Source organism: Typopeltis vanoorti, chromosome 1 (genome assembly GCF_054136105.1).
Source record: "Typopeltis vanoorti isolate ZY-2024b chromosome 1, IOZ_Tvanoo_1.0, whole genome shotgun sequence".
NCBI classification, from domain to species: domain Eukaryota; kingdom Metazoa; phylum Arthropoda; class Arachnida; order Uropygi; family Thelyphonidae; genus Typopeltis; species Typopeltis vanoorti.
This window is the reverse complement of record NC_143549.1, coordinates 75914685-75934189: the sequence shown is the minus strand read 5'-3', so window position 1 is coordinate 75934189 and position 19505 is coordinate 75914685. Positions and strand designations below refer to the sequence as shown.

The window sequence follows — 19505 nt, the reverse complement described above, 5'->3', positions numbered from 1 at the left end:
TTCCTGAGAAGGAAGAGATATTGGAAAGGGTCCACAGGCAATTGATTATAGTGGTGGTCTGGTCTCTGGAATGTTAAGTATGAAGAAAGTTGAGAAAATGCAAATTGCAGAATTTAGCAGATAGGAGTGGATATGATAGAGACACATATGTTGGTAAGGTAGTTTTTATCAGATTAATGTTGACAAGGTTTTTCATAGAACGGTGAGAATTGGGTGGTGGGAGAACAATAGGTAATCTCTGGAAGGCTGTATAAGGAGGGTGTGAGCAAAGGAGTCAGAAACATGTTTTCAGAAACAAAGGGGGTGATATTGAATTCATGCATCAGCAAATTAGTGCAATGAGTGTAGGGTTAGTGATTATTATCATGAGGGATTTTAATTATGGCGATATCAGTTGGAAGGAGGAAATATCATGTGACAAAAAGGAAATGGAATTCATACACCTTCTAAGAGATAATTATTTGAAACAGTACATAACTGAAGGGACTCTTGGTGTGAAAGTGTTGGATCTAGTCATAGGTTCAGAGGAAATATGCATAAGTAAGGTGTCCTCGTTACTTCCAATTGGCGAGAGCGATCATGTGGTATTAACTTTGGAGGTTGCAAAATTTGTGGATTTCTCTCTATTTGTGGATTTCTTGCAATAACTAATGCGAGAATTGAAGTTAATAAATCAGAGGTACTTAGTATATTGCAGAATTTAAATGCAACTGCTGTAGGTCTAGATGGAATATCAGCTCAGGTATTGCATGAAGGTGCAAAGGAATTGTCAACACCTTACTTGGTAGGAACTCTGGTATGGTTCCTAGGGAGTGGAAGGATGTTCCTTTGCATAAAGGTGGCTCTAAGACTGCAGTATTAATTACAGACCAATCACCATCTCGGGAGTGGTGGTAAAAGTATTGGAAAAGTTGGTTAAGGACAGAATTCAAGAATGGGTGGATCAGAATATGATACTCTATAGGGGCCAACATGGTTTTGTTAAAGGTCGATCCTGCCTTAGCAATTTATTAACTTTTTACAGTAGAATGACATCTGAATTGGATAAGAGGAATGTCTACACAGTGATACTTCTGGATTTTGCTAAGGCTTTTGACAGGATTCCCCATGGAATACTGTTATGCAAATTAGAGGAGATGGGGATTGATACTAAACTGGTGATATGGGTAAGATAATGGCTCATGGAGAGATACCAGAAAGTAGTGTATGGAGGAGCAGAGTCCAGGATGAGGCAGGTGACCAGTGGTGTGCCTCAGGGATCTGTGCTTGGGCCGTTATTGTTTAATTTGTACATAAATGATATAGGAAATGGCTTGAAGGGAGATATTCAGTTGTTTGCTGATGATGCAAAGTTGGGTAGTGCAATAAAAAATCAAGCTGATGTTGAGAGTTTGCAGGATGATTTAATCATGCTGGCAAAATGGGCAAAAGGTAATTGATGTCAGTTCAATGTGGAAAAGTGTAAAGTTATGCATTTTGGGATTAAAAGATTACCAGCTGTGTACCACATTGATGAAACGATACTCCAAGAGATTGATGAGGCTAGGGACTTGGGGGGTGTTGGTGGATAGGCAGATGAGGTTCAGAGGACACGTTGTTAAGGTGTCCAAGATTGCACATAGTATTATTTGGTTATTGAAGAACACACTAACATCCAGAGATGAAGAGGTTATTATTCCCCTTATAAGGCATTGATACTTCCACATTTGGATTACTGTGCTAAAGTCTGGTCACCTGGATTCCTTGGAGATGAGGAGGTTGTGGAGAGGGTTCAGAGGAGAGTGACTAAGTTGGTGAGTGATGTAAAAAATGCTCCCTACATTTATAGATTGAGAGCTTGTGGATTGCAGAGGTTAGTTGATAGGCGGAGAAAAGGGGGATATTATAAAAACATTTAAATTACTAAAAGATTTTTATAGATCGATGCAGGGGAAATATTTCAGCTGTGTGATAGTGATGGAAGAATAAGTGTTAATCCCTGGAAATTAAAGAAAAGTGTGGTTAACAAGGGCGTGAGAACTAGATTTTTTGCCTAGAGGGTGGTGAATAAGTGGAATGCATTGCCTGACTTAGTTATGAGTTCTTCGTCTGTAAATGAATTCAAGAAGAGGTATGATAGATATTGTTTTAATAGTTTGGGTCTCCCGCAATGAGTCTACTAACTCCATGGAGATACCCATAGTAATAATAATAATAATAATAATAATTTCTGATATTTTCCTTTTCATCTTTTTTTTTTCTAAATCAGGAAATAATGGAAATCAGATAAATGACATTGTTAGTTAAAAAGAAAGAAGTTATTTGGTATAGTGACTCTATAATAAAATATGCTATAGATGAGCGACTTATAAGATTGAGTTTTCCTGGAGCGAAAATTAAAAATACGAGGATGTTCTGAAAAGTTCTCGGCCTAACAATGAAAAAAACGAATTTATAATTTCAAAATTATTTTTATTTTTCAACATAATCTCCCTTAAGACTAATACATTTATTCCAGCGATGCTCCAGCACCATTATCCCGTCTGGGTAGTGGTTCTCAGTAAGATCTGCAAAATACCCCTCTACAGCTTCAATTACCTCTTGATTGGAAGAAAAACGCTGACCAGCGAGGAAGAGATAGAAGTCAGAGGGAGCCAAATTTGGGGAATAGGGTGGATGTTCCAACAATTCATAGTGCAGATCCCTTAATTTTCCCATTGCCAAAACACCTTTGTGGGCAGGTGCATTATCCTGATGAAAGATGATTTTTTTTTCTTCTGCAAACTGGGTCTTTTCTCACAAATTTTTCCATCTAGTCTGGAAAGATCTGAATAATATTCCCTGGTTATTGTTTTACCCTTTTCAAGATAATTAATAAATAAAATACCTTTAGCATCCCAAAACATCGATGCCATGACCTTTCTTGCTGATGAAACAACTTTGTCATCTTTGGTGCTGAATAACTAGCTTCTGTACACTGTTTTGACTGCTGTTTGGATTCTGGTGTGTAATGGTGAATCCAAGTCTCATCCATAGTAATAAATCGACACACAAAATCAGTTATTCTTGAGCAAACACAGCACCCATCTTGCACAAAGCTTTTTCATATGTAATTCTTCATGCAAAATATATCCTGCATGTTCTTTTGAAATGCCTATAGTCTCAGCAATTTCATGCACTTTTGACTTGCTGGTCATCCAATACCATAACGTGCACTTGATCAATAGTTTCTGGTGTTGTCCCACTTTTTGGACATCCTTCACGTGGATCATCTTCAAGGCTGGTACGGCCATATTTATACTCGGCAGCCCTGTTCTTAATTGTCGAAAATGAAAGAGAAGAGTGCCCATAAACTTTTATGAACTTCGAATGAAATTTTTTGGCGTTAAATCTTCTTTTACAAAGAAATTTATAACCGCATGATACTCAATTTTATCCATTTCAAGGGATACAACCTTTTGCTTCAGTCAGCTTTATAAAACAAACTACTTGATAGAATGACTTTGCAATTTCACATGGATGCTTATGACAACTTAGAAAAAAAAACCTTGCTGATAGTGTTGCCATCTATGGTCGAGAACTTTTCAGACTACCCTCGTAAAATGCAAGCAGTTCAAAAGCAGAAAAAAAAAGTAAATGAAATCGTGGTTGTAGTAGGTACTAACGACTTAACTGGCAATAAGTTCAGTATGAGAGAGGACATGAAAGGGTTGTTGGAAGAAGTGCGAGTGAAGAGTGAGAAAGTGAAAATTGTCAGTATTTTACCCCGCTATGATAAAAATGAATTAAGAAGAAGGGCTAGGATGGCAAACAATTCGATGTGTAGGTTGTGTAGAAGGAATGGATGCCAGTTTTTGGATGTATGAAGTGAGTTTGAGGGAAGACTGGATTTGTATAAGAGGGACTGCCTACACCTCAGTGCATTTGGTATCAGGAGTCTGGAAAAACTAAATTATAAAGGGAGGAATGATGTGAATGTGAGTGTAAGAGCGACATTGTTATATAACTGTGTTAATGACACGAATGGTGTTGTCATGCAAATGTTGATGAGGAGAGAATGATTTCGGGTTTGTGTTCATCTGGTTTGGACCCTTCAAATGTGTGCAAATATGTCTACATGTGTAAGGCATTAGAGAATAAAGATCTGCAAGTTGTCCAACTGTGTCGGGCAGACTGCAGACAAGACAATACAAAAGAACAAACAGGTAGATTATTATGTCTGTACATGAATGCTAGGAATATCAGAAACAAAGGGACGAGTTTGTTGCTTTAGTCAATATATTGTGACCTCAGATTGTAGGAATTAGTGAGACCTGGCTATCAGAATAAGACCTACTAACTGGTATTGAGTGTCAAGGGTACAGTATTTTTAGGAAGGATAGCAATATTTAATGTGGCACTGAGTTTGAAGCCATCTGGTGTGAGGTGGGATCTAACAAGATCAATTACGTAGTGGGGTGTTGTTACAGACCTGGTGGATTGGTTGCTAGTGATGAAGAAATGCATCACCAAATAGAAAAGATGTGCACGAAAAGAGTAATCATAATGGGAGACTTTAATTATCCAAATATTGATTGGGTAGCAGTAGAATCTCATGAGAAGAATGAAAATGCATTTATTGAGCTGTTGCGGGACAACTTCCTCAAACAGCATGTGATGGAAGGAAGTCAAGGGCAAAGAGTGTTAGATTTGATTATAGTGTCGAGGGCATTTCAGTTAAAGACTTAACTATTCTGCATCCGGTTGGTGACAGTGATCATGCCGTACTCACTTAGGAAGTGACTAAGTTTATGAATCTTCCATTCAGAAAAGGTTACATGCTGAACTACAAAGCAGGAAATTATGACCAACTGAGGAGTATACTGAGTTCAGTGGAATGGGATAGGTTGCTGGATGGAAAGAATATTAACCGTGCTTGGGAAGCATTTAAACAATACTTAAACGATGCGATATCAGAATGATATCGCATCGTTTAAGTCCTACTCTATTTATTCTTGGAACTCTCTGGAGTTCCAAGAATAAATAGAGTAGGAGTCAAATGGATATGTAATCTTATTAAGCAAGAGATTCGTAAGAAAAGGACAATGTGGAAGGAATACTGTTTGCATAAAGATGATGACCGTTATGAACGTTATAAGCAGCAAGCTAGAATATTCACAATTGTTATAGGGAAAGCAAAGTCTGAGTATGAAAAGAAACTGGCTCTGCATGCTAAAGACAACCCACAAGAATTTTATTGATATGCTGCAAGCGAAAGAAAGAATGAATATGAAAGAAGTCTTCTAAATACAGATGGCGTGAGGGTTACAGATGCAGAAGAGGTTGTTCAGTTAATGAGTGCCCATTAACTGGTAAAAGCTATCAACCCAGTGAATGCAACATTTCATTCACCAGGTTGCATTCACTCACTGTTACTTCTTCACTAGATGAAGAAACACAGGTGTGTGAGGATGAGGTATTAGAGCTGTTGCATAAATTGAATAAGAATTCAGCAATAGGGATTGATGGAATATCAGCACATGTGCTAAAAGAGTGTTCAGCTGAACTTATTATAAATATTAAACAGGATGTTTAATATGAGTCTCAGAACAGGGAAGATTCCGCAGGAATGGAAGGAATGTATGGTAATTCCATTGCACAAGGGTGGTGTAAAGACTGATGTATCCAACTATCGACCAATTAGTATCTTGGGAGTGGTGGTGAAGATTTTGGAAAAATTGTTTAGGGCTCGCATTCAGAAATGGGTTGACAGTGAATCTCTACTTTTCAATGAACAACATGGGTTTACTAAGAGAAGGTCATGTTTTAGACTTGCTCACAATCTCTAACAATTACCATTGAACTAGACAAGGGGAATGGATACACCATGATATTTTTGGATTTTGCTAAGGCTTTTGACAGAATACAGCATGATAGACTGTTTGCATAAATTGGAGAAAATGGGTTTGGGTTATACAATATTAGGATGGATAAGAGGATGGCTGACTGACAGATATCAAAAAGTGGTATATATGGAGGATCTGAGTCTGCAAGGTTTAAGGTAACGAGTGGTGTACCACAAGGATCAATGCTTGGTTTATTGTTATTCAGTCTGTACATTAATGTTATTGGGAAGGATTTGACAAGTGACATACAGCTATTTGCTGATAATGCAAAGATTAGGGTCATCAGGAATGCTGTATGCAGTACTTGCAGAATGATTTGAATAGGCTGGAATTGTGGGCATGGGAAAATGGGTATCAGTTCAATGTCAATAAATGTAAAGTCATTCACTTCAGCATGATTAGATATCCAATGTCATATTATATTGGTGGGATTAGGCTAGAAGAAACCGATGAGGCTAGGGATCTTGGAGTGTTAATAAATAGGAAGTTGAAGTTCAGGGGCCATGTGGCAAAGATTGCAAATACAACTCAAAAGATAATTGCAATGCTGAAACAAATGTTCACATGTAAAGATAAGGATGTTATTTTACCTCTTTACAAGGCCTTGATAAGACTTCACTTGGACAGTGTGCAGATCTGGTCTCTTTTTTTCTGTTGTGATTCTAATATAGGAGAGAGTACAAAGGAGAGTATTAAAAATGATATCAGAATTGTGGAATACTGATTATGAAGACAGATTGATATGGAATGATATGATTGAGACTTACAAACTTCTGAAAGGGTCATACAGAATTTCAATTGATGGAATTTTTCAATTTATGGAGGGTGGGGAAAAGGACGAGAGGGCATCCTTGGAAGCTGAGAATGAAGGCCATCAAGAAGGGTGTGAGGGCTAGATTTTTCTCTCAGAGAGTGGTGCATGATTGGAATGGATTACATTGGATGTTATGAGTGCAAGTAGTGTAAATGAATTCAAGAATAAGTATGATAGCTGGTGTGTGTAACATGTGGCCTTCCTCAATGAGTCTCAGTCTTATGAGAGACTTCCTGGAGGTCTCTCTTAATAATAATAATAATAATAATAATAATAATAAATGATTATTGTTATTGCATTATTCATGGATTAATGCATTAATAATAATTATTAGGAATTTATTGAGATCAGATATTGAATTTCTTATTTTTCATGGCTTACACATGTAACAAAAATTATATAGAATTTATTCCCAAACTCCAGTATATTTCATCCAAATGTGGATATTGTCAGGGAGATAGACCGTTAAACTACATTCAAAAGATGAATCAAAATAATGAGTCATAAATCATGCATATATTAACTCATGTCTCAGTCGCAGCTGAATTATATATTATTATTACAGGCTACTCCAAGGAGTCCTTAGACTCATCGAAGGAGGTCCTAAACATCATGCCAAGAACTCTCCAACATTTACACAGTATCTATCATACTTTGCTTTGAACTCATTCACAGTCGCGTCATCCGTGACAGACTCTGCAACCTATTCCACTCATTCATTACTCTCTGAGTAAAAACCCTAGTTCTAACACCCTTGCTAACTACACTCTTACTCAGTTTCCATGGATGGCCCCTAGTTCTCACACCACCACCAGACCTGTTCTGAACAATTTCCTCTGTACTAATGTTATAAAAACCCTTCAGCAATTTGTATGCCTAAATCATATCACCCCTTTTTCACCTATCAGTCAGTTTCTGTAACCCATAAATCTTCAACCTGTTCTCATAAGGTTCATTCCATAGACCTGCTACCATCTTGGTCACTCACTTCTGGATCCTCTAAACCTCCTCCTCATCAACAAAAAAAATCCTAGCACTCAGTAGTAAAGATGGGGGTCTTATCAAGGCTCAATAAAGAGGAACAATAACCTGCTTGTCTCTGCTCGTCAAATTATTCTTCAGTAATCAAGTAAGCTGGTGAGCTGCTTTAGCCACTTTTGCTATGTGCCCCCCTAAACTTGAACTCATATCCATTAACACTCCCAAGTCTCTGGCTTCATTAATTTTCTGGAGTACAGTTCCACCAATGTAGTATACAACTGTAATCTTTACACCCCAAAATGCATAACCTTACAATTTGCCACATTAAACTGATATCCCTTCTCCTTTGTCCAATCTTCCAATCTATCCAAATCATCCTGCAAAATTTTGACATCATCTGTATTAACTATTGCTCTACCCAGCTTTGCATCATCAGCAAATAACTGAACAGTTCCTCTCAGATCTTTTCCTATATTGTTAATGTACAAATTAAACAGTAGCGATCCTAGGACAGAACCTTGTGGCATGCACTAGTCACTATGAATAAACTACTCTTATATATATATATATATATATATATATATATATATCTCCATCAACCACCCTCTTGTCCATCTTGCCAGTCCTATATCCATCCCCCATGTGCTGCAGTTTACTGATTAGAATCCCATGTCGTATCCTGTCAAAGGCCTTTGCGAAGTCCTGCAGTAACATATCACTGTAAACCCATTACCTTTATTCAACTCATCTGTCACTGTATTATAAAATGTGAGCAAGTTACTGAGGCATGACCTACCCTTCACAAAACCATACCTTCCTTCCATATAGTATCCCATTTTTGTCTAACCATTCCTATATTTTGCTCTTGACCAACTTCTCCATTTGCTACATCAGTCTTGGAGCCTCCTTTATGCAATGGAACTATTTTCTCCTCTTTCCACCCCCCTCGGGACTAACCCAGAGCTGAGACTTAGATTAAACAATATGGTCAAGGGCACTGACAATTCTCTTGCCATTTCACGTAAAACTCAAGCTGGTATACCATCCAATCCCACAGTTGTATTCACATCAAGGTCCTGTAATATGCTATGCACCTCCATTTCATTTACCTCAATTTCCATATAAGCCTTTGGCTCTCTTGTTCCTGTAATATCACCACATGGATGATATACTCTTGCAATGTATTCACTAAGTAATTATATTATTTCTACTGATTCAGTTAGAAATAATATATGATTATTGTTATTGCTCCCTACCATCGGCATTCATTAAAATCGTTCTGCCATATACATTCTTTCTTTTACTTGTAGCATATTGAAAGAACTGTTTGGAATTCTCTTTAGCCTGCATTGCTAATTTCCTTTCATACTCTGCTTTTGCCTCTTATCACACTAGTTACCCTTCTGGCCTGTGCCTTGTACTGCTCATGTTCCTGCTGGTCACCTTTCTCCTTAAATTCCCTCCACAGTTGTTTCTTTTTTTTTTTTGCAGCTCTAGCCTAATAATGATGATGATATTCATCCATTTAACTCCCACTTGATTTACTCTCCTGACTCTAGGTATGCAGTCTGCATTACCTTCCTCAAAACACTCCTTTACCACTTCCCATGCACTATCAGTTTTACATGCCATGGTACCGATCCAAGCAATCTCCTAAGCTTGTCATACTTATCAGCCCCATAATTTCACATATATACCTGATCGTAACTGAAAATTACACACATTTAGCCAACTCCCAGGTCAAGACCTTACCATTTGGTGGCAACGTATTCATATTCGTTATAGACAAATTCTCAGATGCAGTTACTAGTAGATTGAGCACCCTCTCAAACCCCTAGTATATTCCATCGCATGCTGTCTCAAATAATTATTCCTTAATAACTGCTAAATTCCATTTCCTTCCTCCCGTGTGGCCTCTCCTCCTTCCAATCTATGTTCCCATAGTTGAAATTCCCCATAATAATTACCTATCCTCTACTCATTGAGTCTATTTACCGATGCATACTATCTCCAACTATAGCAGCATCCAACTATGTATTTTGTTCTGCTAGCCTTTATCTCACACCAGATAGCCTCAGATGTGCTATTTTCACTTTCCTGCAGTTGAACTTCTACTCTCTTTAGTTGCATCAGCTATCATCAATAACACTCCTCTCCCCCAATTCTTTTCTTTCTATCCTATTAGAGTTCAAAGGAATGAGTGTAGTAAGTTGCATTGGTTAAAAAAAAAAATTAAAAAAAAAAAAAAAAAAAAAATATATATATATATATATATAAAATAAAAAAAGAATAATAATTATTAATTGAAAAAACAATTTTATGAACAATTAATAGTGATCATTTCTTAAAACTTGGATATTGGCATACAGTCTGATTGGTTCAGGTTCGAACGATTTTTCATTGTTTCGCATGTTTCAAGGAAAAGATGATTGAATTTGAAACTGCTGGAGTGCAGAAGTTTTATCTGGTTTCAAAGAACTCTGTGCCTAGCAGGGGCGAATGCTGGTCTTGAAATTCACGCTTGCTCTTGTTATCATTCAGGGAGTGAGAGGTGTGATTGAAGTCTGATTAGCAGAATAATGAATTACTGACCATTTAAAACTATATATTTAGAAATTTATGTACATTTAATCATATAAATACAATGTTTATTTTACACATGATATTCTATCTTTTTCAATTTAGCTACCTGAATACAAATTCTACCCTACGGTTCTTCTTTATGAACTGGTCAATAACATCGTCATAAAAAGTTGGTTGTAACTTAATTTTCCCGCGCAACACGGACACTTATAAAGGCTGGCTAGAGCTACGTTTACTGCATATGGCTTGTGTTTAAGCAACAGAGTGAGACGACGTGAAATGGCTATACGCACGCATGAAATCACAGTGCTGCTGTGAGGACCTGGAAGCTCCTACAACTGAGCAAGCCAAGGTAGCTTTGATTAGACGAGCAAGCATTGGCCTTCGATACACAATGCAATGCTCAATTATTGCCGCACAAGCTTAAGATGTCTTCTGTTTACAAGAATAAAAGCTTAAATGGAATGCTTATAAATGCATGCATTTATTAACAAATAAATATTACTTCTTTCTCATTTAATGAGAAAGAAGTAATATTTATCCAAGCATAGCAAGCATGGAGAATTCGCCTCTGGTGCCTAGTGTCAATTAGTATGAGAAGTAAGGCCAGACTTCAGATTCTGTAAATGAATAATATAGTCTAATATAATAAAATGTTAATATACTCTTGATGTTCTTCAATTCTAATCAACACAGAATGGCCAGTCTGTCCAAAACAGGAAAGATGAAATGAGCAGGGTAGTTGATCAACACCTGGTAAAAAAAGAGGTGGTAATGTATCCTTTGTTGATGGTAGGAAGGAAGGAAGACCGTCTCTGAGCTGGTTTGAAGGAAACGTATAGATGAATTTAAAGGATCCTTGCTATTTGTTCTGAGGTTCCTTTAAGGTAGAGTATCGAAATTCTTTTCACATCGGATTGTAGTCTGGTAGTAGGATGATAATTATTATCAATAATTTTTTGAAACGTTTTGTTGTATCCATTACATATCAGATTACTTTTAATTTTATTCAGTTCATCTAACTAAAGGGGGATCAAAGAAGAGCAAATCATGTGAGCTCTGTGTACAAGACTCTTGATAATACTCATTTTTTGTGATGAATGAGGTGGGAGGATGAGTGAATGTATCTACCAGTAAAGGATGACTTCCAATAAACTGAAAATTCAACATGACCTGTGGGATTATGAATTATTATGCCGGTCTAGTTGTTTGAGTGGTTAGTGTATCTGCTCTCCAGCCAAAAGGCTGCGGGTTCAAATCCCACCATGGGCATGGATGTTTGTGATTGTCTGTGAAAATACTAGTGGTAGTGATGGACAGTAGATGGCGTTAGTGTAGATGATGCTATTGGTGGATGAGGTTGAATGGTGGAGACAGAGAGTTGCAAAGTAGGTACCCTCCCTCAATGAGTCTTTGGACTCCGTGGAGGTGTCTGATAATAATAATAATAATTATTATGGTATCCAAAAAAGGGTAGTTGGTTATTGGATTCACGTTCAGTAGTGAACTTGATACAGGAGTGCAAGGAGTTTATTTTCTCTAGGAATTGAAACAATTCTGAATTAGCATGGGACTAGATTGCAAATATATCATCAACAAAACACAATTACCATATACAAGGCTGAGGGAATATAGTGTCAAAAAGTTATTTTTCTAGATGCTGCATGAAATAATCATCTAAGGCTGGTGAGATAGGACTGCCCATTGCTGTTCCTTTCATTTGTTTAAACAACTTATTATATACCATTATAATAAAATACAATAGTAAAAATAATAAATATAATATATAATATTATATAATTATTATATAAATATTACATAATAATTATATAATATAATAAAAATAGTAAAATAGCCTACATTGATGGTAAATTTAAAAAGGTTGACAATGTCTTCTGGGAAATCAGATTGTAAACACTGATAAGGCTCTTGTAATGCTATGTGGTGAATAGGGAGACTACATCAAAAGAAACCATAATCTCATTATTAGACAAATGTAGATCCTTTATTTTCTCATTGAAATGAAGAACTGTTTTTGGTATAAGAGCTAGTATGACCAATGAGATTCTAAAGATGACAAGAGACATGTTTTTTAAGATACTAAGTTGGAGAGTCAATACAGTCCACTATTGGGCATAGTGGATTGCCTTCCTTATGTATTTTAGGAAGATCATAGAGATGAGGCAGATGGGCATGATGAATTCGTAACTTCTCAACAGTAGTGGCATTCCACAATTGTACATTGTCTAATTATTTATTTAATTTATTCATATGACTTTTTGTTGGATCCTGCTGATAACACTGTAGGGGTCAATCTATCTCTTAATAAGATATTAATTTTATGATTATATTGGCATTATTCATGACACCAGTGGCATTACCTTTATCAGCCTTCATGATGACAATTTGGTGTTCTGGTGTAGGGAGCGAAGAGCTTTAATATGCCTAGTACACATGTTCCATTAAAGCTATTAATATTGGATTTCTTTCTGTTTTATATATATATATATATATAAAACACAAAATGTTACAAAAGCTTTAGAAATATCATTAAAGTAATTACATATTTTTTTCCATTCTTATTGTATATTTATTTATTTCTTCTTATTTTTTTGTTTTAGAATAGTCATTCAGACAAACCAATGATATCAGTTTTACTTATGGGAGGAAGTATTTCAACTTTAGATAATAGCATGATTGGAATTGATGATATGGTAAGTTTTCAATATTCAGAATTGCAGTATATTCCTAAATAAATGTGCCTAGTATATAATTAATCCTCCTCCATGGAGTTATGAGACTCACTATATTCTGCTCACCCACTGCTTTTCAGTTAAAATGTACCCATCATTCTTTTGCTCACAAATTCCTGGAATAACCTTTGTTTTCTTCTGTTTATTTTCCATCTATTCTATGAATAATCTCCATGTTAAACTTATAAAAACATTTCACCAACTTATATGCTTCTGCCATATCACTACTTTACTTCCTATCTGCCTGATTGCAGATGGCATTCCATCAGTCTGTCCTTAATACAGTGTTTCTCAACCTTCTTTCATGTGTGCCCCATTTTTTAATATTAGTTTTTGTGTCCCACCACCTCCCCCTTGCAATTCTTGTGTTGAGACACTGACAAAACCCATAAAAGTTAGCAAAACAAAAAACAAAAAAAAACTAGGAATTAATTAAAATTTTTAAATATTCATACAAATTTAAATACATCATCAAATCTTTCAAAAATTGTATAGAGCTGGCATCACGTATATGGTTACCCATATACAGTACTAAAGTGCTATAGGTTGATCAGCCAACCTCTCGTATATGTGCCCAACATTTAAAAGAAAAATCACTACACAGACCATTGAATCGTATTTGCCTTTCAGAAACATTCGTGATTTCATCATGGGAAGTCTCGAATGTTCTGGAAATGTTTTGGAAATGTTTTTTGCAAGTATAAATAAGGATTGAAATGGCTACACAACAGTAATACTGCAACAGTGATCAACAGTGAGAAGTCGATGGTCGGCGTTATTTTACTCCTATTCCCAACGACTGTGATACATGGTATAAAAATCGTATTTTCTAGTGTAGAAAAATGGATAAATTTTTAATTGGACATAAGCAGGCATCTGACGACTGTGGAGCATTGATGTCAACAAATTCAGGTTCACAGAATATCACTCCGAAAGTAAAATCAAGAAAGTATGCAGCAGAATATTTAGATTTCGGTTTTGCAAAGGCTGAAGCAAACGATGAAGAAAGACCACTGTTTGTTATTGTTCAGAAATTTTGGCGACTGTTAGCATGAAACTGAATAAACTTAAAAGATATTTGGAAACACTTCATAAGTAGTATGTTAACAAACCTCGAGAGGTCTTTGCTGTCAAACTGTAATGTTTTCAAAAGCAGAAATATAGCATTAAAAAAGCTTTGTTTGTAAATAAAAAAGCTTGACTAGCTTCTTACAAAGTTGCATATAAAATAGCTAAGTGCAAAAAGCCCCACACTATCGGAGAAGACCTGATTCTGCCAGCTATGATTGATATTGTGGAAACTATGCTTTGAGAAAGTTTTACTGAAGTGGTGAAATCAAAAGCAATTTGCATCTAAATCACTGTTTGAATTTTGACCTGGTGTTGATGATGAATTTTCTGCACTGAAGTCAAGAGCTTTTCATGCACTTTTGCCATTTTGAACATCTTATCTTTGTGAAATTGGGTTTTCTGCAGTGGCTGCCTTAAAAACAAAATATAGATCTCAGTTAAATATAGAAAGAGAACTTTTTTACTAAATAATTTAAGGAAATTACAATGTAAACTAGGATATACATTAAAATAAATTTTAATATACTTCAATATTTCGGCAACCTCATGTTGCCATTTTCAAGGAACTTAAGAACAAAACACGTGCATGCAGGCACAACAAACAGTAAGTGAGGAAGAAGCAGGAAGCTATTATTTCTCCTAAAGTCCTGATGGTGCCCCTTAGTGGGCAATGTTGAAAATTGGCGTTCAGCCCAATCACTTGGGTGATTGGGCTGAACGTCTTCTGATGTAGGTTTCCCATATTTGAGGCAGTCTCATGCAGCTAAATTTGTTGAGATTTGGATTGTTTCTTAGGGCTGAAGCTGATTCCATGAAAAGCCTTTCATATTTGTATTTACTGCGGTGTATTATCGTGGCTTTCTTCTACCGTATTCTATGGCAGGTATCCACCGCATGGTCAGCAAGACCAGAGTGGCTGTATTGGTGAAACTGGACGTAGTCCTTGTGTTCTGAAATTCTGATATTTGCTGTCCTGCCTGTTTGGCCAGAGTAGAACAGCTTACAGCTGCAAGGGACCTGGTATACACGTTAGGTCTAGGGGGGGGGGGAGGTTGATCTTTAGTAGAGCGGATAAGGGATGCCAATTTTTTATATGGTCTGTAACAAGAAGTTAAGTTATGTTTTTTAGGTTCTTTGTAATTTTTTCCAAGGTGCCTCGAATATAGGGTATGGTGATGGATTTAGAGTAATCCTTGTTGTGAGGGGGGGGGTTACTGTTTTCAATATTTTTTGGATTTTTTTGGGGGGGGGGTAGCCATTGGCTGAGAAAGTGTTGAGAATGTGGTTTAGTTCTGTGGTTAGGGCATTGTCATTTGAACAGATAAGTTTAGCCCTGTTGTGTAGTGTCTTAATGACTCCACATTGTTGCGAGGAGGGGTGATGGGATTGTTGGTGAATGTATCTGCCTGTATGGGTGGGTTTTCTATAGACCGAGAAAACCAAGGTTCCATCAGGCTGGCGGGTGACTAGTGTGCCTAAGAAAGGAAGACAGTTGTTTTTTTCCTCTTTCAGGGTGAATTTGATTCTAGGAGAAATAATAGCTTCCTGCTTCTTCTTCACTTACTGTTTGTTGTGCCTGCGTGCACGTGTCTTGTTCTTAAGTTCCTTGAAAATGGCAACGTGAAGTTGCCGAAATATTGAAGTATATTAAAATTTATTTTAATGTATATCCTAGTTTACATTGTAATTTCCTTAAATTATTTAGTAAAAAATGCATAACCAATGTCTAAGCCTTTCCATGAGAAGAAGAAAGAGAACTAAGTGTCAATTTCCAATGTATCACCATCATATGAAAAGCTTTGCTCTACAATGCAGGCCCAAGGAAGCTATTAATTTTTAGATTCATTGTTATTGTTTAGTTTTAATTAGTTTCTTGATATATTTTGCAATATTGATATGTTCCATAAGCGTAATTAGTTTATTCAATACAGTAGTTTATTTTCAGAGTGTATTTTATGTTTTTGTTTTTATATTGTTTTTGTGTCAAAAAATAGTTTCATTAAATGCTTTGTTTCAGTAAAGTAGTTTTTCAGTTTTCCTTTGATTTCCACTTTCTTCGCCCCCCACTTGTAACCTTCTGCCTCTTTGACATTGCTCCCCCCATACACAGCTCTCTGATACCTGTCAGATAATGGTCCTGAATCCAGTTCATTAACCTGACATCTAAATCCATGTGCTGCAACTTAAATACCTTATCATGTGGTATCCTTCAAATGCCTCTGTAAAATCCAAAAAAAAAAAGAAAAAAAAAAGCAGAATATGCCTTTCCCTCATCGACCACTCTTGTCACTTTATTATAAAAGGCAATCATATTACTAAAGGATATGCCCCAGAGCTGTCAGTTCTTTAGCACCTCTCAAAACTCATGGCAAAATTCCATCTAGTCTCTGTTTTATTGACACCCAGAGTACTCAGTATTTGAAACACACTCTCCTCTTACATTTCTAAATCTCAAACCTGCCCTATCCCTCTAGTATTAAAACCTACTTCTCCAGGATGAAACACCTCAATAAAGTGTTCACTGAGCAACTCCACTATGTCCTTTGCATCAGTCACTCTATTCCCATTTTTATCCAACAGCTATCCAATTCTATTCAATTCTTTTATCTAATTCTTCCATAATCATTTCTCCTCCTACTGGCCACGTAGCAAAAAATTCCTTAGGATTTTCTTTGGATCTCAGGAGCAATCTCTTCTCATATTCCAGTTTTGCCTTCCTTACTGTACTAGTCACTCTCCTAGCCCGAGTCTTATATTCTCTATGCATCTGCTCTCCACCCCTCTCCTTATACTTATATCTCTTTCATTGTGTTGTCTTCTTCACTTGCAGTATACAGCTTGCTATTGCTGCTAATAAATATTCTTTCACAAATTCCCAAGCACTAATGATATCTTGCCCTTCAAATTTCTCCCTCCATGGAACTGCCCCATGTGGATACCTAAGAGTATTATAATGACCTGCACACACATTCCTTTCTCTTTGATACTCCTGCACATCTAAACATCTTCCAAGCCACATGGTCACTCTTTCCAACTGGGGAAGAGATGCCATGTCAGTTATATCAGTTGCTTTAATATCATTTTTCTTCTAGGTATTTATGAGAACTTTTCAGACCCCCCCCTCGTATATTTTACACACACACACACACACACACACACACACACACACACACACACACACACACACACACACACACACACACAGGTCTCTTTTTATGTGGATTTGAAGTTATGCACCGCATAACTTCAAAACTTATGTACCATCGTATATAATGAACAGCGTGTTGCAGCACATTCTGGCATAATGTGTAAGCAGTGAGTGTCTGTGAAGTTTAATTTTGCATGTGTGTAAGTGTTTGTTTTTTCATTATCAAAAGTCTATTTTGCTAATTTTTATTTTAAAGATTTAATTTGGCCCAATGGATGAAAAAAAAGCACCAAAGAAAAGCAATTTCTTTGGAAATGAAAATTGCAATTTTAGATCGCTTAGCGAAAGGAGAGGGATCTACGGCGATTGGTAAACATTTTAATTTAGGCGAATCTACTATAAGAGCAATTAAAAAGAATGAAGTCGCAATAAGAAAATCTGTCATTTCTGGGACAAAACTAAGTTCAAAATTATCATTGTACTCAAGAAATGCTTTATTAGAAAAAACGGAATGAGCGCTCGTAATTTGGGTTGAAGAATTAACTCAAAGAAGAATTCCTATTAGTGGTTATTTAATTAGACAAAAAGCTCTTCGGTTTTATGAACAGATGAAGCACTTGGAGCTGCCTACTTCCGCTTCCCAGGCTGATAAAGAATTTTCGGCTAGCAAAGGATGGTTAACCTGGTTTTTGAAAAGGAATGCACTTCATAATGTGAAGATTACAGGCGAGGTTGCAGCAGCAAATGAAGAAGCAGCCAAAAATTTTCAAGAGAAGTTAGCCAAAATTATTGAAGATGGTGGATATTGTCCTGATCAAGTGTTTAACACTGACGAAACAGGATTGTTTTGGAAGAAATGCATTTACATCGCAAAATCTGAGAAAAGAGCAAGTGGGCTTAAATCAAGCAAAGATCGAGTAACATTGTTACTTTGCAACAATGCATCAGGAAATCGAACGTTGAACCCCCCCCACCACCACCCCAGTAAATCAATCTCTAAGACCACGTGCTCTAAAAGGGCAAAGATCTAAAACAGCTACCAGTACATTGGAAGGCTAATACAAAGGCCTGGGTAACAACTGCTGTATTTACTGAATGGTTCAATAACTGCTTTGTACCAGAAGTGGAAACATATATGAAGCAAAAAGCTCTCGATTTTAAAGTTTTATTAATTGTTGACAATGCACCAATTCATCCACATTTAGAACATTCAAATGTGCAGGTAGTGTTTTTTCCACCCAATATGACAAGCATTATTTAGCCATTAGATCAAGGCATAATTGCTACTTTTAAAAAATGTTACGTTAAGCGCACTTTTCAATTTATATTGGATAAACTAGAAAATGAATCATTAACAGTAACTGACGTTTGGAAAAAAATTTCTATTTTGGACTGCTTAAATCATGTTGCATCTGCTATTATTATTATTATTACCCCAAGACCTCATGGAGTCAAAGACTCATCTGGGAGGTCCTTTTATCACACACACACACATCTCAACGTACCGTGTCTTAAACATACTCAAACTCCTTGCAGACACCACACTCTCAGGCAAGGAATTCCAATCATTCACAACTCTGCATGAAAATCACCTGCCTCTCACTCCCCTACTCACACCCTCTTTATACAGTTTCCAGGGATGACTGGTCTCCCCTGATCTCCCACTATTCTCTGTACAACTTCTCCACTATTGATCTTATAACAACCCCTTACCAACTTGTAGGTCTCTATCATATCTCCCCTCTTCCTCCTGTCCACCAGACTCTGCAGATTACATCTTCTCAATCTTTCCTCATACTCAACATTCCAGAGGTCAGAAACTACCTTAGTCAGTCGCCTTTGGACCCTTTCCAACATCTCTTCATCCTTCTGAAAACCCGGTGACCAAATCTGGGCACAATAATCCATGTGTGGCCTAATCAAAGCCTCATACAACGGAACAAGAATCTCCCTACTTCTACACGTCAGTGTCCTCGGCATCATTTCCAGAAGCCTTTGTGTTGTCTTCACAATTTTGGTGATGTGTCCCCTAAATTTTAGATCCTTATCCACTATCACCTTCAGATCTCTTATTTCCTCTACCTCCAACAATATATTCTCACCAAGCATAAATTCTGTATCTCATCTTTGTTTTCCAAATTTTAAAACCTTACATTTTGCAACATTGAACTCACATCTCCATTTCCGTGCCCAATCACTCAATTTATTCAAGTCTTCTTGCAAGACCACAACATCTTCACTACTCTTTATGGTTCGTCCTAACTTTGCATCATCTGCAAACAACTGAATAT

At 36.7% G+C, this 19505-nt stretch overlaps 1 protein-coding gene across 2 annotated transcripts in view; it reads left to right on the top strand.

Annotated features, from left to right (window-relative positions):
• Window positions 1–19505, top strand: part of LOC150110102 (uncharacterized) — a 268812-nt gene that overhangs the window by 113088 nt on the left and 136219 nt on the right. For both annotated transcript variants that reach the window (XM_090391413.1, XM_090391419.1), the window contains exon 6: window positions 12864–12956. In XM_090391413.1, coding sequence (XP_090247539.1) covers window positions 12864–12956 — 93 coding nt within the window. The remainder of the gene's footprint in view (window positions 1–12863; window positions 12957–19505) is intronic.